The following is a 22,680-nucleotide window of genomic DNA, read 5'->3' as shown; positions in this document are numbered from 1 at the left end:
GTGATTAAAAATCTATATATCTTGTGAATTCTCTGTCAATGAAAGTATAACAGTATATAACATTTGACACTTTTCCTAGTTTAGAAATATTTAGTGGATCCTTGTTCGTATTTCTATCACTTTCATCCTTAAATATTATGGTTATAGTGTTATAGTGTGTTATTGTATAAACGAAATTAAATAGTTTATTTAATAGACATACTTCAGTTCTTATAGTTAAAATTTTAAAAAAAGATACATTTTGCCTTTAAATTAACAACTCACCTGTTTTTTGGTTGTTTGGGTTTTTTCTTTTTTCTTTTTTTTGCGTTTTGGATTTGCAGAGGTGCCTTACTTAGTCTCAATCCTGGGACGCTAGGTGGTGGTCTCAGCCCAGCTCTGATGAGCAACAGTACATTGGCAACTATTCAAGGTTAGTTACTACTACACTATGCTTTCTGTCCCTGTTAAGTTTCTATTCTCTTTTTTCTGTTTTTAAAGCTGCAGATATTATGTATAATTAAAATGTAAAGGCCTAGTTGAAATAATTTAACAGGGATTTATTTCTAAAGAAACATACATGAATAAGTATGTCTATTTCAGTCCATCTTAAAATGAAAGGCAACAAGTAATATACATGTTCACATATTAAATTACATAACAAATCTTTGACATCTTAATTGCCTTGTAACTTGCTTCAGAGAACTTGTTAGGATTAACGGTAAAATCAAAATACTTATTTACAAAATTTCTCCAAAATGTTGGAAATATTGGGAAAATGTTACTTTCTCTTTATTTCTCTCTATCTAGAGGTGGTAAAGATTCCTAATTGTCCTGTCTCTTAATTTCCTTACAACAGCCCTGTTTGGAAGGTTGGGCTGAGTGCGAGTGATTGACCCAAGGTCACCCAGCCAGCTTCATGCCTAAGAGATGCCTGGAATCACATTCTTGTGGTTTCTGCACCAGCACCTTAACTGCTATATCAAACTGGCTTCCACTTGTGAAATGAACAGTCACTGAAAATCCCCCTTCCATTTGAATATTGTACATATTTAGAAGTATATTTAAGTCTTTTGCAGTGGTGGGATTCAAATTTTTTTACTACCGGTTCTGTGGGCGTGGCTTGGTGGATGTTGCTTGGCTTGGTGTGCATGCCAGGGGAAGGATACTGCAAAATCCCATTCCCTCCCCACCCCACTCACCTGCTTTCCAGCTCCGTTCTCCTGTGCAGGGCAACAAAAGAAGACCCAGCCAATCAGCTGGGACTCAGGAGGCAGAGAATAGATGGGGACAGGGCCAGTCAGAGATGGTATTTGCCAGTTCTCTGAACTATACAAAACTTTGGCTACCTGTTCTCCAGAACTGGTCAGAACCTGCTGAATACCACCTCTGGTCTATTGGTTTCTGAAGCTACAGATTAAAGATACTTGAGCCCCTTATTGAATAGGAAATTCAAATCTCATTATGTGGTCAATTAGGCAGAATTGGCAAACAAAATGCCCACACTGTGGCAAGGTATAAAAAAGGGTTTCTCATCTGCCAGCTACTTGATTAGAGTCTAAGGATTCTTTGCCTCAATTTTGGAAGTCATCCCAAGTTTTTAGGAATACAATTTTGTGATTTTCATGATCTTTCATAATAAATCTAATGAACCTTCATTTTTCAAATCTGCATTTCCTATTCAGCAAAAATTGTAAATTTGCCTAAGTGGAAAATTGCAATGTAAATCATTAAAGAAACTTAAAAGAAAGGTTTTTTTTTCTTTTGTTTGCCTGTTGTATTTTGGGGAGGTGGCTGTGTTAATGCTGACATTTATGATTCATCTTTTTAGCTCTTGCATCTGGTGGATCTCTTCCAATAACATCGCTGGATGCAACTGGGAACTTGGTATTTGCCAATGCTGGAGGTACGCCCAACATCGTAACTACCCCACTGTTCTTGAACCCTCAGAATCTTTCACTGCTCACCAGCAATCCAGTTAGTTTGGTCTCTGCTGCTGCAGCTTCCGCAGGGGCCTCTGGACCAGTTGCCAGCCTTCATGCCACCTCCACCTCAGCGGAATCTATCCAGAACTCTCTCTTCACAGTGGCTTCAGCCAGTGGGGCCGCTTCCACCACCACTACGGCCTCCAAGGCACAGTGAGTTGGGCTGAGCTGTGCTAACCCTAGCCTGTTTCATGCTGCAGTGAGATTGGCTGGCAGCTGGGCTTCTGAACTGCAAATTATGTTTGGCTTCCTCATGCCGTCTTACTGGGGACAAGGGAGAGAAGGAAAAAATATTAGAAACAGGAAAAAAAAACAGCAAGAAAAAGAAGGATTTAAAACTGGGACAAACAATTGCCTAATTTTATAAGAAACACTGTCTTTTCAGGATTGCTTCATTGATTGGAGAACTTTCTAACCAAAAATGTAAAAAAAAAAAAAAAGGACTACTTATCATTTCCAGCAGTCTCAGTGACAAGTTAAGGTGGGTTATCAACTCAAACATAGGAATGGGTTTTCTTTTTTCTTTTCTTTTTGATCTGAATATCTTTTTTTAATTATCTTTTATTGGTCTGTTGTACAGGCCATAATGTCATACAAGATGTTTATAATCTTATCAATCGTGTTGGGGGTTCCTTTCTTAACTGGTACAGTTTAGGCAGGCCTGTATTACTTGTGTATCTCTTTATGATTATTATTATTTTTTATATAAAGAGAAAAAGAAAGTTTGGACACATTTCTCTTTGCTCCTGGAACAGTTTCGGTGAGCTCCCATGCCACTCAGACGGAAGAGGGAAGGCAGGGAAGCGTGTGAATCACAAATATTCTTTATAATTTTCTTGGTGGAGTGTTTTATGAGATTCTCTCAGAAATGTTGGCAGTTAAAATAAACATGCTGAGGGTCATGTGCAAAGATAGTCCACACATGTGAGGTGGGAGTTTTGTTTAGACAGCAGTTTGTTCATCATAGTTGGCCAAATCTAGCCCTCATTTGCACGTCTTTGGCTCTTGTTGATCCAAGGGGGGAAAGGATTTGGCCTGCAAAGTCTGTTTCAACTATTGTAGCAACGATTCTCTTATTTCCTAATTGCATGGAAATCGCCACTTTACAATTTTGGAAATACTTCTGTTATTTACTTTCTCAGGAGACTGCCTATATTGCTGATAACTCATATACATCCACTAAATCTTCCCACCAGCTGTTTGGCATAGGATTTTTTTTTAAAACCTGCATTGGCTCATTTTTAGACATTATTTTCCCTGGAACCTCTTGCTTTTATGATTGTATTAAAATTATTTTGAATTTAAAACATTTCTGTTCCAGAAGTAAACTGGGTCACATGAACAGGAAGTACCATTTATGCCAACACAGCTACAACAAGCAGCCTTCTAATCTTGTTCCATTGTAAACAATTTGTAATGTTTTAACCATTGCTTGCTGCTGTGGGAAATAGTGGTAAGGGGTGTTTGGAAAACAGGTCAACTTGCTGTGGAATTCAATGAGCACTGGCATGTTGCATGTATTTTGCAATGTTTCATGCTATTTCTGGTTTTTGCTGCTAAATCATTCTGGCAGTAAACATGTCTACTAACACGGAAAAACTTTTCTCAAGCATCAAAGTAGTATGTGCAAACAACTGCTGACAATGGATGAGAGAGAGAGAGAGAGAGAGAGAGAGAGGAAAGGAGACAGAAAAATGTTATTATGACCTAAACTCATATTTTCTCAGATGCAGAAAAGTTGGATCAGTACTGCATAGCTGACACTTTCCTATCCCCTTAAGACAAATTGGAAAATGTCAGAACTGTTCAATGTTCCTTTCTATTACTATTTGGAATATGGAGAAGAGGGACAAGGAAGTTCCTAAGTTTACATAGCTGCAATCCATTACTTGCCCCCCACAAAAAATATTGTCTCTCATTAGCTAATAAATGAAAGAGAGTTCATTTATAATGTCATCTCTGGCTGGTAATTCCAGTTTGCAGACATGTATTAACTATCAACTGGCAGAAATCTGTCTCCTCTCCATCTGCGATCATGCTGCCTGCTCTCTATTCATCTCTGAAGCTTCAACTTCCTGATTCACAAGTTATTTAAATAGAAGAAATTATTTCCTAAAACTGAAAAAAAAAACACCTTGTGAACTATTAAGCAGGGAAATGAGCAAATGTCCGTCCACCGTCTTTAATGTGTGTTTATTTTTTTTAATGTTTTATTTTTTTAAAACTAAGCTTGAACCAAAGTCAATTTCTAGCAAGCTGCTGTACTAATGGACTAGTTTGTATAAGTGCAGTTCAGATGCAGAGAGGTGATAGATGCTACTGACAATTTCTTTTCATTTGTTTATTATTTTATGTAAAAATTGCTGCTTGTTTTAATCTTTTGGTGGGGAGAGGTTGATCTTTTTGTATATCCTTAGGGCAAAGTCTTAACTTGATTATTTTCTAATTTCCATGGTTCGGGGTGGGTAAATAGAATGACAATGGCAAATGCTTACTAATTTAGTTGATTCTACATTTTCCTTAGCAGTTTGGATCAGTCTAAATCCTGGGATATTCTTTCTCCATAACTCTAGTCTCAGAATACAATTATAATATTTGGGTTCAAAAGTTTAATTGACTTGTAGCAACAGCATGGTGCAGTCAAAAGTAGGTAAGACAGCAGGAGAATATTCAAGATGCTGGCCTGTAGGCCATTATATTGACTAATTTCTACCAAAGGAAATATCAGTCCAGTAAATGTTTATTTTGTCCATTGAAAAAAGATTTTGCTTTTTTATACATGCACAAACACATGCATAGTTATAAAGGCAAAGAAGGTAATTGTGACTTTTGATTGTGTTTGCTCATCCATAGGCTTCAAGGAAAAGGTCCTATGGATTTATGAACCAAAAAATAAAAAATACCCATTTTATCATCATAAACATTTCAAAGAAATTCAGGGAAATTAATTTGGTTTGTCTGCCTGTAACTGATTAGGTTCACTGTTTTTTGTTAGGTGTGAAGGTATAATATAGAGATACTTGGAATTAGCTCAGATGATTGCTATAAAACATTTATAATTATTTTAATTTGTTCATATAATGCATAAATCCAACATGCATTGTATCAATTTATTTATAAACATTTTTCAGACCTTTCCAGTCCACTCTTTCCTGTGTTGTAAAAATAGCCACACTCCTAAAAGGTGTTATAATTCTTATATCAGAGAAACTGGAAATTCAGAAACAGAGAAATCAGCAATTGTTTGGTTGAATTGTAAGTTTTATGTTTAAGTGGTTTGGTTATGTATTTGATGAGTTTCAGGAGATTGTTAAAAAATTTCCAATGATACAGAAATACTGGAGTCTTAAAGGTTATCACTATTTATTATTTTGCCACCTACTTAGTTCTACTCAGTAATATGTGTGCTCTATAAATTAACATATAAACATTATTGCATAGTCTAAAATAATCATCAGCTTCCATAACATTGTAGTAGTTACAATTGATTTAAAACTTCAGCAGAATATCAGATGTGTACAATTGGAGAATCCGTAGGAATAAGCAATCTGGAGAGCCAGAAAATACCTACATATTCTAGTAGTTACGACAACTTTCTGATAGTCACTACAAATGCAGTTTATGCACTCAAAACTATGTGCACTGTATATGTATCCTCTAATAACTAGAGACGATCACTTATTAGTTCTATCACTTGAGTTAATTATTTGTGTTAATTGTGTTCCAATCTCTCAGTGTTCTAACATACATTACAAGTGATACTGTTCCCATGTCACAGCTAAGTTATTTTGTTGTCCTATTCATCACATTCAGTGAGATCGATTTTATAAACCAAAATTTGTAATAATATTCTGGGACCTTATTACCTTATTTTACATCTTCTTTTATCTGGTATCCTTCACAGAATTGGATCACCTTTCCCTTTGCCTCTACAGAAATAACACTGGCTGGGTATGATGGCAATTTCAATCCAGTGCATCTGGCGAATTTCAGATTAGAGATGATTGCCATAAAAAATTATTGTTGATTCATGGTAGAACAGGTAGATTTCTATCCTAGTTTCTCCAGTCTTTGCAGCTGCAGATAATTTCTGAAAATTGAATAATCTGGTTCCTTTCAAATCAGGAAGAAATTTTTGATTACGCTTAATTAAGCTAAAATGCCAGAATGTTAAAGGTGTAAAAAGAATGACATCTTGAGAAAACAAATCTCTTGACAAATATTTTAAGACAACAATCTGAGGTTGATCTAACTTGTGAGTATTTAAGGTCATTGTAAATACTTTCTACAGTAAGAAAGTTGTTCTTCCATCTTATAAAGTAACAAACATACAACAGGTGTTGAAAACATTAAATCCATGAAGTTTAGAATTTCAAAATTGATTTTCCATTTTTCATTTTGATCATGTACTACAGTATGGAGTTCATGTACAGTGTTCATATATGCGACAAGCATCATATGAATATTTTTTAACAGTTTACTTTTGAAGAGCATAACATTCATGCTTTTCTGACGTATTATAGCTCCTTTTTGTTCCGGGCTTGAATGTTATGTAAGACTATTAAATGTAGACGTGTTTCCCCCTCCCCCCTTTTTTTCCCATTCCTTTGGAAATGTATAAATCTATCTATATAAATAGCAACTTTATTGAGACACAACTATTACAACAATGCCAATAGACTGCCCAGTTATATTGTTGGTTCCAGAATGTCTTCTAGGCCACCTGCAGTAGCTCAACCAACACTGAATTATATTGTTCAAATTAAAGAGCTAGATCTACAAAAACATCATATTAGCTAAGTTATTACTAGTTCATATTTCATTGGTTTTATTGTAAACGTCTTCTGGCAATATGAAATATTGATTCTCTGGTCATTTGTAGCTTAATGCTTCAAAGCACCAGAAATCAAGCCAACAGGTCCCTTTGTTGAACTGTTCAAGTAACACACACAGTGAATGAGAGCCTATTACTGTTCAGTTTGTTTTAGAGACATAGAGATGTTTTTCTTGAATACTGATACCTTGGATCTGTAGACTGACTATATATGAAATATAGATTATGTATCTCGGATATGACAGCATGGCTGTACTCTCTATACATTCAGTGGTTTTATTTGATGCCGACAGAAATTGGAAATTGATCAATTAACACCCCCAGTATCTAGCTAACCATTAAGAGAATGGACCACATTCATGTTAACTTTAGGTAACGTGATATGGTAATATATAAAGGCAAGATGGATAGGAAGAATTCCTTTAGAGGAAAGAGCAATCCCAGGTTATATCTTATTTCTAGCAACAGAGATCAGACCCAAATCCTTAGAAACATTACATGCTGGCCCAAGGATGTAGGCATACTTTGTGGAGGATACCATGCTTTTGAGAATTTTAATGTATTGAATAAAGATTCTGGTAGCCAGTGAGGGAAATACAGCAGTCTTTCTCTGCTGCTGAGAACCAATGCAATCCGAAAGGTTGGATCCATTTTTTTCAGTTTCAGTTGCCAGAGGAAATACTGTTGTGCCCTGACTTTATTGATAAAATGCATTAGATTGCATTGGAATAAATGTAAATTTTATCTATATACTAGATAATTCAGCCAAAGATGGTATATGTCATTTGAAGATATAAGGAAGAGCAGAGGAATTGCAGAATTTCCAATGCTAGAAACCAGGCTTAAAATCCATCGTTGCCTTATTCTCCTTAACTTTTCTTTTCACTTGTACGTGATGTTTCTTTTCACTTGTACGTGATAGAAGGTTTATTTAGAATTTTAGATAGTCATTTTTATCTGGGCTCTTTATCTTTTGCATCTGTCCTGATTGATATTTTACAACAAACAAGAATCTAGAACAATGTAAACTGGCTCTTTGATAAAAGATATACCCTGTATTTAATCCACTATCACTTTGATTGGCAATATTTTTTTATGTTTAATTCTGACTACAAGATATAATTAAACATATATTTGAGAGAAAAACATATTGCCAATGTGCTCTTAATTTTTCAATCCAAGCCAAAATTATAGACTGGAAAATTTTGCCAGTGAGTAAATGTGGGTGTGCAGCTAGCAGTGGATAGACTCTGAAATGTGTTTGGGATTTGGGAGGCAAAGGGGATGGAACAGGACCCTGTTTTACTGAGATCACTGAAAGATGGGATTTGAGTCAAATGAAATGTTATGGGGAACAAAGTAGTAAGCAAAGCATATATTTCTAGAACCATTTTTTTCCACACAAAATGAAGCTTGCAAATGGTGAGCTCTGAAAAATATTGTTGAGGTCTTGCTTTAGGAAACCCCCCCCATTAATGTAGCAGTGGTTTCACATGAAAATAATGCAGTTCCCCTTATGATTTCAAATGCTGAGAAAATTTGCATAATAAATATGTAAAATCTATATCTGACCTAGTAATCATTTGGCAGACTGAAGGGATTTGATCTGGCCATCTTGTTTTGGGAGCTACCCAACTATATTGGTAGTGCAAAAGTAAATACATGACCTTCTATTTTGTTACATAAATTGAATAATAAACCATGTTAATAGACACATTTTTCAATACATTTGGTTAAAATAATAATATACGCATTAAATTCCAATTCTCAATAATATGATTCTCATACTATTGATGGACCAAATATGCCATGACAGAATATTCTTGACCTGACTTTTCCCTGTTTTATCTCAAAGGTTTGGAATGTTTATACTTAATCTGTATATCCCTGTCTGTACTTTATAACATATATAAAAATCCTACAAGGATTTAAAACTTCATAAATGTATGTAGGAAAAAGTGATCATAGAGTAAACACTACCAGAAGAAAAATCTGTTGATAAGAGTTGTCTGTGACCTTAGGATACGTTGGCCAATTATGCAAAGCTACATTCTAGTATTCTGAAAGCAATACATTATTTTAAAAATTCAACTGCATAATTCTTGTTCTGTGCAGCATCGGGGCCAAATTTAACTTGTCAGCATTTCAGATGATTACACGGGAAAAGTTAAATCATATCCCTGAGTGTTTCAGTTGGATTTGAGTTCCTTTGTTAATGGCAAGAAGAGAAGGAACACAACTGTAATTAGTGCCAATTCATTGTTGTTCTGAATTCTTCTTACTTTATTATGGATTATTATTCAACATTTTAAATAGGTATTTTTTTAATTGTCCACTTATTTTTTGCTATTGCTTTCAAATTCAGGAAGTCATATTGTGTCTAAATGGAAAATGAATTTTTCATTCTATTCCATTTATCTACAAAAACATTTTAAACATACACCATGCAATACTAAACAAATTTCTATTTTCATGATATAGAAAGACATCTAAATCAACTGTTAATGAAAATTTGAAATCAAATCAATCTTTGATTAATTTCCCACTCCCTATCCAAATAACAATTTATAAATAGGAAGTTTCATTTTTAATTCTGGTTAATTATCAATAGCACATGCCAGACTTTTATTCCTTTATTTAAGAATATGAAGCTATTTCACACATTTAGATTTTTCCTATATGAAATACTGTATCCCATTTTAGGAAACTATAACATAAATATGCAGTGAACATTTATCTTTGCTCTGGGAATACAACCTGCATTTCTACTGCATGCACAGAGATTTGCTCTTAAGGCAAATTACAATGATCTTTGATTCACACTGGAACTAATGTAGCTTTATTATTGAGAAGGAAAACTATTTACTATGTTTAACGTTGCTGTATTTGTAGACCTCTCCTGGCACATTCTGACTTCTGTTCAAGCCTGTGTTGTTGAACTGAATGTTAGTATCTTTGCTATATATTTTCTCACCAGGAGAGTAAAATGGAGACATCTTGACTGAAATAATTCAGAAGATCACTCTGTCCCTTCTCTGTCCCTTCTCATTGTTTTTAAAGCAGGCAGTGTTACAGAATTGTAGAAACAATGCCTTTGGTAGCAGCTGATTTTTCTGGCACCTTTAAAAAGATACCTCAGCATAGCTTTGTTAGTATTGTTTGCAGACTGAAAAATCAGGAGAGAGCATCTTTATAAATAGTGGAGGTAATTGTAGTGGTAGAGTTTAGTTAAGCTTCTGGAAACCCAGTGTATATGTATTTGGAATTCTGTGTTTTACGGGGATAGCATTGGGAAGAAGCAAAGTATGTTGACTATGCTAGAAGGTGGGGGTTTTAAATACATTTCAAACTGTTTAAAGTGTGAGATTTCATGACAGTGTTCTGAGTACAAAACGGTTGCCCAAATGTTTTGGAAATTCTTCAGAATTGAAACAGGGCTTTGAGTTCAAATAACTATGTTTTAGGATTGAATACTTGCAAAATAATCAAACCAGCCAGTAACTGACTCAAAATTGGAAGTTTTAACAAAGTTTTACACTTGAATAGTAAATACACTCCTACTAGAAGTCAAATGTTGCTTACAAACTTCCATCTCTCTCTTTTTAATTTTATCTTGCCAAAGGAAGCAGATGCTTACTCTAAAATCTGGGGTTCTTTGATTTGATCAATAATATTCAATATTTCAAATGACAGCATGCAGTTTACCAATTTGAGTTGCTATATAGTGTTATTTCTACACATAGAGAATTAGCAACCCACTTCAAACCTGTGTAGTTGCACTAGTGTTACTCTTAAGCCAAGATATTTAACTTGGGGGTGGGAGTGGAATATTTCCAACTAAATTAAATCAGAAAGTTATGGTAAAATGATTGCTTTCCCCCTCACTTGTTGATTGTAGTGCTTAATAATAAATACTTTTAAAATAATTTTAAAATAACAATGTTAACCTTGTCTAGACCAAAAATTGCAGTAGATAAACCAAACTAAACACTAATCTCCTCTAACACTTAAACATAGTGTATAGGGGGGAAAGATGATCTTGTAAAATAGTCCTTGGGAGAAAGGATTTCTTACTGAATGGATCATGATTCTTGTTTTAATTTTGCTGAGAGGCTGAGTCATTTTTTGCAAATAATGCATATTTTGGTTTGAAGACTAAATTCTTTAAGTTTGTCTATTCCATCCTTATTCTAACATATTCTTTAATGTTAGCGTGTGTGTGAATTTGTGGGCTAGCATATTACTTGACAATGAAGAACTTAGATTGACTGGAGGGGAGAATTTCCAATGGCTTTTATGCTTAAAGGCACTGGTAATCTTTGCCAACTTTCTTGGTTTTGGTATATGTTAAGATTTAAAAAAACAGGTGGTCTTAGAAGTTTATATTGATAGCTTTTTTTGTTTGAGGACATAGTTTATAGTGGTTTTCTTCCTCTACAAATGAGCTTAAATTAATTTGGCTGATTTCATTGAGGACATATTGGAATCAAGAACTGATTAAAACAAAACTCAAGGTCATAAGCTATTATTTGGAAACAGGGAAACCTGAAATATTAAAAAAATGCATCATCTTTTGGCACAGTTCAGATGTACTGGGTGATATCTGTTTCTTTACATAATGGAAATGTTGGAGATAACTGTTGTTGGTTTTTTTTTACTCACCAGAAGAGCTTTCAATATTCTCACATGACGTGCCGTGGCTTGATTAACTGCAATAATCAAGTTCGATGTACGCTCATATAAAGAAAGCAGTTGTGTAATTATATATGGGTTGTCCATTTCTTACTTTGTAAATCAGCTAGAATGCATAACCTCACTGAAAGCTTTAATAATAGAGTTGGTGTCCTGACTTTATGTAAAGTGATATTAATATTGTGTGATTTTCCTAAACTAGTTAGATTTGTAAGTAGAAAATAGGAAAATTCTCTCAAAGATAAGAGCACTTGGAACAAAAGATAATGAAAACCAGGGGAAGGAAATGAAACAGTTGGTAGGTGGGATCTTGAAAGAAAAATTCTTAATGGAGAGAACTGCAATGATTCTCTTCTGCCTTATTTCTTATCTTTGTTTGCTGAAGCCAAAATATTGACTTAAAGTCTGTTGTGAACTCTTCCTCCAATGTTCATTGTCACAATCTTCTTCTGACACACCAAAAATAATACTACTTTTTCAATGAGTAAAACCCATTAAAATAAGTTTTCCAAATAATTTCTAACTTTATTTGATATAACAAAAAGTTTTCAGCACTGATGGTGCTGGTGATAAGAATGCTATAAGTTATTTGATATATGTTGGAATGTATAAGTCTGCATTTAATTAAGAAATACATCAAGCAAAACTACTTTTTCAGTAGTTTTGTAAAGGGCATTATTGTGGGGCAGGGAGCCATTGTTTGCCCTATACAATTCTCATTGTGATTTTAACACTTAAGATTCAGTTTGTCTGAACTGCAAGGAGTAAATACCATAGATATTGATATGGCGGTGCATAGATAACCCTACTTACTTAAAGCTCATTGGAGAAGACTTGCACTTTTCTCTAAAATCCACAAAGCAAAAGATTGGGTACAAGAATCTTTTAGAGCATTATGAGACATTTTCACTCCTTGATCCTACCATGTTGGTGTTCCATTTCCTTTTTCTGTAATAGTATCTAAGGCTAGGTATGAATAAGTGTTGGATATTTATCCGCCACAGGTACAGGAGCTGTCGTATACCTCATTTCTAACTCGTAACCGAGTAACTTGCTTTAACTTTCTTCAAACCCTACAGAGATGCCAAGTCTGCCACCCTTCCTTTAATTAGCATTGAACTCTGGCCTATAGCAAACCGTGACCTGTAACCTGGGGACAGATCCCCGAAAGCCTCTGAATGTTGCTGCTTAAAAGCTACTGCAAACTGAGGGCAAATTGCAATCTTTTATTTGTTTTGGTTACCGGGGGTCATCTTGTAGCCTTTGAATACCCATCTCTTTCCCAGCCTGTGCATGAAATCTGTATGCTGCCTTCTGCCACCTCCTGGCGAGATATCAGGGCTCTTGTTTTCCAGGAACAAGCCAGGGCCAAATTGTGTGCATACATACCACTTTCTAACTTTTAATCTGTTATCTTCGTGTGTCACTCCTTTTCTAAAACATGTTCTTTTATTATTTGACAATCTTGTTCATTTGCCACCTCTTCCCTCTGGGTTAACCAGAAGCTGCATCCATACTCTTTCTACTATTTTAGTTTGAATGTACTTTTACCCACTCCTTTAGAAAGGGAAGCTTTGCCAGGTCACGGTGCCCTGCTATATGCTGAGGGGAGCAGTTTCTTTGTTTTGTTTTGTTCTTTTAAAAAATTCCAGCCAAAACCAAAGATTTCCTAATGATTGTATAAACTCAAAACAAACAAACCAAAGACAAAGGGCATCTTCAGCACCAATCAAATCCAGGAAGCCATCTTTCCTGGGTGTAGAAGAGATGAATCCCGAAGTGGTTTTTGCCTTCTAGTCCAAGATGCAGTGGATGGCTTGATCTAAGGTAATGTGGATTTGGTCAGCAAGGTAACTTTTCTCCCACTCTGTTTGGGATGCAAAGTACTCTTACAAGATTACAAATCCAAGAGGCATAGAGAAAAGCTCAAGAGAAATGTGGTGGAGCTTTATATATTGGTTGTGAAGCTGAAGACCTTGGTGCATGATTGGCTGCTCTGATGGGTACTTTTAACCCTTTGTGAGCTGGGTGATAAATTGATTAATACATGCTAGGGTGCACTTCTGAGCTTCGCCCCTGCCACTGCTTGGAAGAGGCAATCCTATTGTGAGAAATATCTGAATTTCGTTTTTCTTATTTTCCGCTTTTTCCTTTTTGTTACTTCTTCATTAATTTTGCAGCACCACTGTGCAACTATGCATTGTATTTCTCAACATTTTTGCTAGGTAGATGCCTATGACTTTTTAAACTTTGGGGGAGGGGGGTTGCCAACGAAGGAACTTTTTACACAAATCTTTTAAATCTCAGTTGAGTAGGGGTGTTTGGTTCTAGGGTCATACAAGCTCTATCCCAAAGCAAAATCCAAATGTTAATAATATTAGCCTGATGCAGATACCAAAGATAATTTCTTTCCTGCAGAACCTTAGACTTGTGTATTAAGTACAATTACCCAGCACTTGCATTAGTCTAACCTCAGTAATTCCAAAGCTTAGATGTATATTTTGGTATATTTCTGGGATATTAAAAATGTGTTTAAATTCTTGTTTGTTTCTGTGTAATGCTCTTAAAAGTCATAGCATGGAGATAATTGATTGTCTTATTCTTAGTAGTTTGAAATAATAGTATTTTTGTATGTTTTGGGTGTGTCTATGTACGTATTAACACAATAGTTTTCACTGCCTAGGTGTTCATAATTGAAGAAAAATGTACATAATCTGTAATTTCCATCAGATTGTCAATTTAGATTGCATTTTCTCTTATTGCCATTCTGAACAGACAGCTTCTTTTTTAAAGAGACAGCATGGTTATATGGGTGAAATTGAACCTATGCCTTTCTCAGAAGGCATCGTCCATTCATATCCAAAGGTGAGATCAGAAGCCAGGTAAAGCCGTTTACTAAAGAGTAATGCATTGTTCTGATGTCATAACTTCTTTCTGTTTGTTATAAGAGAATTATGTTGCCATAAAACAATGGACACATTGATTAGAAAAATGTTTATTTCCCTTTCTCTTGCAAAACCTAATATGTAATTTTTGTGGACTGCACAGCTTCATTTACACCGTTGAACAGATTTTTTTCCATTGGTTGTTCTTTTCATGATCATTTGTATAATTTAATTTGGAATGTATGTCAACATAAAAGAGTGGTTTACATATCCTACAACATCCATTCTTGTTCATGCTCAGTCTGAGACCTGTATCCTGAGGGAGATTAAAAGAATGCTGTCTCTTTAAAGATACCTTCTGTTTTTCCCCTAGTGGCTGCCTGCAGGCGGCTGTGGGCATTGGGAAACTGTAGATTACAGTGAATCAGGATGAAAATTGTAGGTTTTGTGTAGATGCATTTGTCTGCTGTAATTTTTATATATATGAGACTTACTGTAACTGTACAGTTCATTTCTGTTGTAAACTTCATTAAACCATTTTTCCAAGTGTTTTAACATCCATTGGTGTTTGTTATTTTTAAAAAATACTAGAGATAAAATGAAATGCCAACATCTAGGTTTTCTACTATCTTAAACTGATCTTTCTTTCTGCCAACGGTCATTTGTTTTCTCAGTGAAAAGCAAAAACAGGTAGGCTGTTGTCTTGTCTGCGTTGTAGTCTAAAATTATATACAATATTCCTAATAATTTGATTATGTTTTACAGTGGTTTTCCACTCTCAACTGAATGTATACAACTCATTTTTTTCACTATTCAAAGGAGTCTTTTTCAACCTGATACCTTCTAAATATCCTGGACTACAACTCCTGTCTTTCCTAGCCTTTAAGAACAACTAATCCATCCTCAAAGGATATCAAGGCAGAGTAAGCTACTGATAAGTAAGAGGATGAAGATATATTTTGTGTCTATGTACCCATATATGCATTTGTGCATAATAGAAAAATAGACCTTAGAGGCAGTTTTAAAGTTTGTATTGTGTATTAATTCAGATGTGCTCATATTGTGCAATCATAATAGCTAATTTAATCTTTAATATTACCTTTTAACTTTTTTAAATTATTGCCTTTTAGTTTTTTAAACACTGGACTTCAAGCTGACAAATAATTTTTTAAAGATTATTTCAAATATATATGATTTGATTTCCTTATAGAGAAGTACTTGTGATGTATGCTTTTCAAATGGTATTAAATACATTAGACTATCTGGTACAGAATTTCTGTAGCATTAGATGGACTGAATAAACACCAACTCCTAGCCTATACAAGAGATACTAACGTAGTATTTCCAAACTTTTTGAACTTAAGGAATGTCCTCTAAACGTCCAGTACCACAGTTCAGAATTTGCCATATCCTGGAGTCTTTTGAACTTGATAATATACATACTCACCTAACATTGGAATAATAAAATATAAAAACTGCTGTGGTCAATTGCCAACTCCCAATTCTTTGACTAGACATCTCAGTTCCATCTAATAGTGGGTGGGTTACATAGCAGTTCAGAGTATGGTTACAGGAAGTATTATCAAATATGAGTTCTTTGTTTACTTTCAGTTAGGCTTTGCTGGACTTATTGCCCTTTTACCAAGCATCTTTTTAAAGTTTTGTTGTATTTTCTGTACATGATGCAGAGACAAATACAATCTTGACTCAAATCCTAGGGGGGGAATGAGGCAAGTAAACACAAAGAAGATACTCCAGGAATTTGAATGTTTGCAGTGGATTCCCAGTCCTAATTGTCCCTAATTTTACTCAAACTCATTTCTCTTATTTATGTGTACTCCAGTTTTATTTTTTATTTTACTCATTCATTCTGGTCTGTGTTTTTAATAAAAACGTTGCTTTATTTGGGAATTATATTAGACATGATATAATTTCTGTGCAAGCATTCCTGTTTTAAAACTGGTGGCCCGCTGTGGTTCTGAGGTGTTAATGATCTCGTCTTTTGTGTTCCCTAAAGTTCCTATTCCATTTTACTTACTTAATCATTCAAAAATCATGTTAATTTTTTTAAAACACAGGCATGCTGCATAATATCAGTCTGCAGCATGTTTATTTTCTAGAATTACTTTAACCCTACATGCATTCTATAAATTTTTAAAAATAGAATTAATGGTCAGCTACTGCATACCAGTGTTTTATTTGAAAATATACTCAACTGCCCAGAATAATAAAGTAAGTACAGGTAATTGTTCTGTCTCACCTTCTTTCTAAAAAGATGAAAGAGTACAAACTCACACAAACACAGGCAGGCAAGCTGACTCGGACTTCACAGAGTTAATTCTTTGGAACTGATAATGTCCTTGGCATTCCAACATGCTCTGCTTGCCAAGTCCGAATTGATAACAAGTAAAAAGCTACTCACAGAGAATTACAAGGCAAACCACAAGAATCATTCACAACGAAAAACCTGAAGTAAGATTAAACTTTGTCCCGTACAAAGTTCTAGCTGACAACACACCCACTTTTATCCCCTGTGGGGTGTGGCTCAATGACTCAGCTCACTCTCTGACCCTCCCACGCCTCCTATGTTGCTGCTCACGTTTCTCCCTACGACGCTGCCTAAGATCAAGCCAACATTCTTCCTCTTGACTCCCTGTCAGGGGCTGCTCCGATATGCCTTCCTCCTGATTAATCTCAGGCTGTTCCTCTCGGTTGTCTGATGAAACCTGAGGCATTATCAGGGAGGAAGGCATTGCCAGAGAGGAAGGTCCTGGGGAGGAAGGCATTCCCAGTTCCTTCTCCTCATCTTCCAAGTCCTCTTCCTCTAACGCACAGGCTCGGGAATCGGAGCCACAACACTATCCCTCACCGCAGGGCCCTTCCCCCGAGTCTGATGGTCAGGATGTGGTTTCAAGGAGAAATGGTCATGGAACATCCATATAAGGTCCAGGGCGTGGATCGTAGAAGCATCCACCCAGGAAAGGGCCTCTGGCCCATCCCCCTGCCTTGATCAAATACTGGAACCGCCCTTTCAGCCAGTGGGAATCCCTAATGCTGACCACGTTGCCGTCTACTGCGTCATCTTCACCAGGCACAGGTGGTGGATCATCAGCTGCAGGATGTCGGAGATCACACGAAGGGGCATCAGGGACCAAAAGCGAATGGTGGAAGACTGGAATATTTCGCATACAGCCCAGTAGAGTCAGTCGATAGGCTACGGGGTTGATGACCGCCTCAATGGGAAATGGGCCGATGAACAGATGGTCCCGCTTTATCGGGCGGTCAACCTGAAGATGTTTTGTGGACAACCATACACGGTCTCCTACAGCCAGCGGAGGCATTGCCCGTCGAGAGCGATCTGCAAACCGCTTGTAGTCTTCCTTGGCCCGTATCAGTTGCTGCTGAACTAACTGCTGAACTGAGTGTAGTTCCGAAAGGAATTCCTGAGTCTCGGTAACAGGGCAATCTAATAGTGTCAACGGAAAGAACCGCGGATGGTACCCCACATTAGCATAGAAGGTGTCATTTGGGTGGAGGTGTGCTGGGACTTGTTGAATGCAAACTCCGCCAGAGGGAGATAATCGACCCAATTGTTCTGCCGTTGGTTTACAAAACAACGCAAATATTGCTGGAGAATGCCAAATGACCTTCTCCATCCTACTATCAGTTTCTGGATGGTGTGCCGACGACAAGCACACCTGCACCTGTAATGCGGTCATCAGGCTTTTCCAAAATTGGGCTGTAAATTGTACACCGCGGTCAGAAACTACCCTGTCTGGCAGACCCTGGAGATGAAAAACATGCTGCAAGAACAAACGGGCAGTTGTACGGGCCGATGGCAAGTTACGACACAGAATGAAGTGAGCCATTTTTGTCAACATGTCGACCACCACAAGCACAGTCGTAAATCCTGAGGATGATGGTAAATGAGTCAAGAAGTCCATGGAAATCACTCCCCATGGTCTTTCTGGAGTCGGCAGAGGTTGGAGACCAGAAGGCGCGCCCGTCGTGGCTTTCGCTTTCCTGCACAGTACACAGGACATGACATAGGCATGGACATCATGCCATACTCAAGGCCACCAAGATGTTACAAGATGGAGGGTCTTAAAAAACCCAAATGGCCGGCTGCAGGGTTGTCGTGACACTGAGTCATAATAAGGGCTCAAAGCGGCCCCATGGGTACGTACAACCAGCCCCAATGCTTGAGTAAGCCCTCCTCCAAGGTCCATGGGGATTCAGGTCCAATCTCCCCCATCCTCTGTTGCAACCAAGTGTCTAGGCGCTGCGCCTCTCACACCTGAGTCCACAAGTCCACCAGTTCCTGGACTGCGGCCAAGGATTCTGCTGGCAGCACCATCCGCAGAGGAAGGGGGTCCTCGGGGCAAAGGTACTCAGGTTTGCGGGACAGGGCATCCGCCCTCCGATTGTGACCACTGGAGATATAGGTCACAGAAAAATTGAACCGGGCAAAAAACAACAACCAGCGGATCTGCCGCTGGTTCAACTTTCTTGCCATTGACAAATGTTCTAAATTCTGATGGTCCATCCGGACCTCCACCTTGTGTCGGGCCCCCTCGAGATGATGTCGCCAAGCCTCAAACGTAGCCTTGATATCCAGCAACTCTTTTTCCCAGATGGTGTACTTGCATTCGGAATGAGTGAGTTTCCCGGGATAATAAGCGCAGGGAAAAAGAGTGGTGCTACCCATCGGGGCTTGCAACAGCACCGCCCCAATAGCCACATTGGACACATCCATCTCCACCACAAAAGGACGATGCGGATCAGGGTGCCTCAGTACGGGTTCTGCGACGAAAGCATTCTTGAGGGCCTCAAAAGCCTGTTGCTGCGGAGGGGCCCACTGGAACACGACCTTCTTTCGAAGGAGCTGAGTTATTGGACCTGTCAGCTTGGCAAAACCTGGAATGAAGGTCTGGTAATAGTTAGCGAACCCCAACAGGTGTTGAACGTCCTTCACGCCACGAGGGGGTTCCCAACTACATAAGGCCTCCACCTTACGTGGGTCCATGGTGATGCCTTTGGGAGAGATGATGTGCCCAAGGAACTCAATGGAAGTCTGGAAGAAGAAACATTTCTCCAGCTTCGCATAAAGTTGGTGCTCCCGAAGGCATTGCAAAACCAGACGAACGTGTTGAAGGTGGCTGTCCTTGGACCCGGAATAAATCAGAATATCGTTCAGGTACACCACCACGAACCGATCTAACATATCCCAAAACACCTCATTCATCAGGTGCTGGAAGACTGCGGGGCATTGGTCAACCCAAACGGCATCACAGTGTACTCAAAATGGCCATATCGGGTGCCAAATGCCGTCTTCCATTCGGCCCCCTCTCAAATCCGCACCAGGTTGTAGCCCCTCGAAGATCAAGCTTGGTGAAGACAGTGGCCTCCCGCAACCTCTCCAACAACTCTGGAATGAGCGGCAAGGGGTAGCTATTCCACACCGTGATGGCGTTTAGCCAGTGGTAATCACAGCACAAATGTAAGTCTCCCGTCTTCTTGACAAAGAGGACTGGGGCTGAGAGAGGGGACGACAAAGGCCAGATGAACCCTCGGGCCAAGTTTTTGTCCAAAAAGTCCCGTAGTGCGGCCAGCTCGGGCTTGGACATGGAGTACAAACGTCCCTTTGGCAGTGGTACATTGAGCAGAAGGTCCATTGGGCAATCATAGGGCCGATGCGGGGGTAACCTGTCCACCTCCTTCTCACTGAACAAATCTGTGAAGTCCATCAGTTCAGGAGGTATGGAGACGGCAGAGGTAGTGATGTCCTGGCCAGCACAGGTGTGGCGGAAGTGGTCCACGCACTGCAGACTCGGAAAAGAAATGGCGTTCCACAACCATGCCACCTGAGGATCATGAATCCTAAGCCAAGCCATGCCAAGGACCAATGGGAAATGGAGGTCTGCAGTGGCATAAAAACGGATCGCCTCCTCATGTTCTCTAATGACTAGGCGCAAAGGCTGGGTGGCGAATTTAATGGGTCCTGCAAGAAGTTCCCGCCCATCAATAGCCTCGACCCTCATTGGAGGTTCTACTGGAACCAAGGGGACATCAAAATGGGCCGCAAAGTCCTGGTCCATAAAGTTAGTCGTGGCCCCGAGTCCACCAGCACATTCGCTGGAATCCCTTCCTACAAAGTTCTAGCCGACAACACACCCACTTTTATCCCCTGTGGGGTGTGGCTCAATGACTCAGCTCACTCTCTGACCCTCCCACACCTCCTACGTTGCTACTCACATTTCTCCCTACGACGCTGCCTAAGATCAAGCCAACATTCTTCCTCTTGACTCCCTGTCAGGGGCTGCTCCGATATGCCTTCCTCCTGATTAATCTCAGGCTGTTCCTCTTGGTTGTCTGATGAAACCTGAGGCATTATCAGGGAGGAAGGCATTGCCAGAGAGGAAGGTCCTGGGGAGGAAGGCATTCCCAGTTCCTTCTCCTCATCTTCCAAGTCCTCTTCCTCTAACAGCACAGGCTCGGGAATCGGAGCCACAACAGGTAATGCATAGTATTCTACAGAAGGGAGAAAGAAAAATTACAGGTACAGGAGAATGTTGTAGGCTTGATAAATAGTTAGCTTTTCCTAGATCTTTCCTGTCATCTAGTAATCTGCTTTTTGCAGTCTTAATCTGGTAACCCTAGCATTGTTGCTAAGTTGTCTAGGGCTGCCATTTTGTTAGGAATATCATATACTAGTTATTGGTCATCCTATATATTGCAGCTGATCAACCACTAAATGGCAGGAAGAGGAGGGGTTTTTTTGTATCTGCTGTTTCCAATGATCCATATTTTGCAGTTCAGATACATTATACTGTAAAGGGAAAAGCCTATCAGCACCCATTTTGTCATGGGATCCAAGATATAATATTCACATTCAAATTGTACCCCAAGCCTCAAAGGTAGGAAAGTGTTTGGCTGGAGATGATGAAAGGGTACAATCTCCCATACAAATTCCCAGTTTTACTTCCTTGCAGACCTTTACATTTTTATTAGACTTCTTAAAATCCGATCAGTATTAATCAAAAGAAAGCTCGTTGATGGATTCTGGTCCAGTTTTTTGTATTTCCTCTAGTTAATATGGGTTGAAGTATGAGCTATAGCCACTAGGAATAATGTACATAATGAAGCAACAGACAATATACTTAACCATTATTTTAATCATGCAAAAGTAGGCACTGGTCCACTTTTTCATAGCACAATTATTTTTATAATTACTATTCAAAAGTAAGACTTGTTCTTCAACAGAAGTAATTCTAAACCAAAACTAGTTTTGGTTGCTTTATGTCCAGTTTTTTGTTTTGTTTTGTTTGTATTTTGCTTGCAAACATCATCCAAACCTAATAGTAAAGACTTTATTTTATGCTAAATAAAATTTCATTTTATGGGAAATGATCCAAGCTCGTGAACAGAACTTTTAGTTTTCTCATACACTGTAATTCAAAGTACCATCTAAACACATTTCTTTCTTTTTTATTCTAATCTTCGGTATAAAAGATATCTACCTTCAGTTAAGTCCTGAACTATTTAATGATTTGAGAGTTATCAATTTAAAACATGATAATTATTGATATTCTGTACCACCAGCCTAGCTGATATGACTGATAGATTGTACAGTAATCCAAATTCCTGGAGAGTGATGAAAGGTTCCAGAATATATTCTCTTTCTCCCTCCCTCTCCCCCCCTCCTCCCCCCACAAAGTTTCCCAGCTATCTTCAATTAAAAATACCGTAAAAACATCTATGGGGAAAGAAAATATGTTATTTTTCCCTTAAGGAAGAAAAATATTTTTGATATTTAACTATCCAGTGAAATAGCAGTCACAACTTCTGCTCCTAAATATGAGCAACTATACATTAAGCAGAATCTTTAAACTTATGTACATTTTTAAAGGATGTTATTTGGAAATGAAACATGGGTTTTGCTGACTGTACAATAGCATTCTTCAAACAAGGCAATGGCTTTGCTGAAATGAACTGTCCTCTTTAATTGCTACCATTCCACCATAAGGAATGTCCTTTTTTTCTCTTCCTTTTTAGATTCAGTTGTAACTAACGAGGAGAGTGCATCTGTTTCATTTGAAGGACATTGTATGTGTCCTTTGTTGCTTGGCTGAGCCCCTGATAAAGAGAAAAGATATGATTAGAAAACAAATAATTAGACTATTAACCATAGATTCAGATTCAGTGTTCCCTGTAGCGAGAATATTAAAGCTGGGGTCTGAGAGCAACATTTGTAAGAGAAGAATTCAACTATTTCCTAACCGTGTTGCCTTGTCCAACTTTCTTG

The 22,680-nt window shown here is 37.9% G+C and overlaps 2 protein-coding genes and 1 pseudogene across 13 annotated transcripts in view; 1 reads left to right on the top strand and 2 right to left on the bottom strand.

The window, feature by feature from the left end:
* POU2F1 (POU class 2 homeobox 1) overlaps positions 1-4,177 on the top strand; it is a 95,658-nt gene extending 91,481 nt beyond the window's left edge. For all 12 annotated transcript variants that reach the window (XM_087937477.1, XM_087937475.1, XM_087937468.1 and 9 more), the window contains 2 exons: positions 324-412; positions 1,811-4,177. In XM_087937477.1, the coding sequence (XP_087793603.1) occupies positions 324-412; positions 1,811-2,121 (400 nt within the window). In that variant the 3' untranslated portion in view covers positions 2,122-4,177. The remainder of the gene's footprint in view (positions 1-323; positions 413-1,810) is intronic.
* Positions 4,178-18,434: 14,257 nt separating this feature from the next.
* On the bottom strand, positions 18,435-19,639 carry LOC148125306 (uncharacterized; annotated as a pseudogene).
* Positions 19,640-21,530: 1,891 nt separating this feature from the next.
* Positions 21,531-22,680, bottom strand: part of CD247 (CD247 molecule) — a 31,818-nt gene continuing 30,668 nt past the window's right edge. Inside the window, exon 8 of the mRNA XM_026700718.2 lies at positions 21,531-22,511. Within this exon, the coding sequence (XP_026556503.1) occupies positions 22,443-22,511 (69 nt within the window). The 3' untranslated portion in view covers positions 21,531-22,442. The remainder of the gene's footprint in view (positions 22,512-22,680) is intronic.

This window comes from Pseudonaja textilis, chromosome 7, assembly GCF_049901715.1.
Source record: "Pseudonaja textilis isolate UNSWEBS1 chromosome 7, rPseTex1.2, whole genome shotgun sequence".
Lineage (NCBI taxonomy): Eukaryota > Metazoa > Chordata > Lepidosauria > Squamata > Elapidae > Pseudonaja > Pseudonaja textilis.
This window is presented reverse-complemented; position numbering and strand designations above follow the sequence as displayed.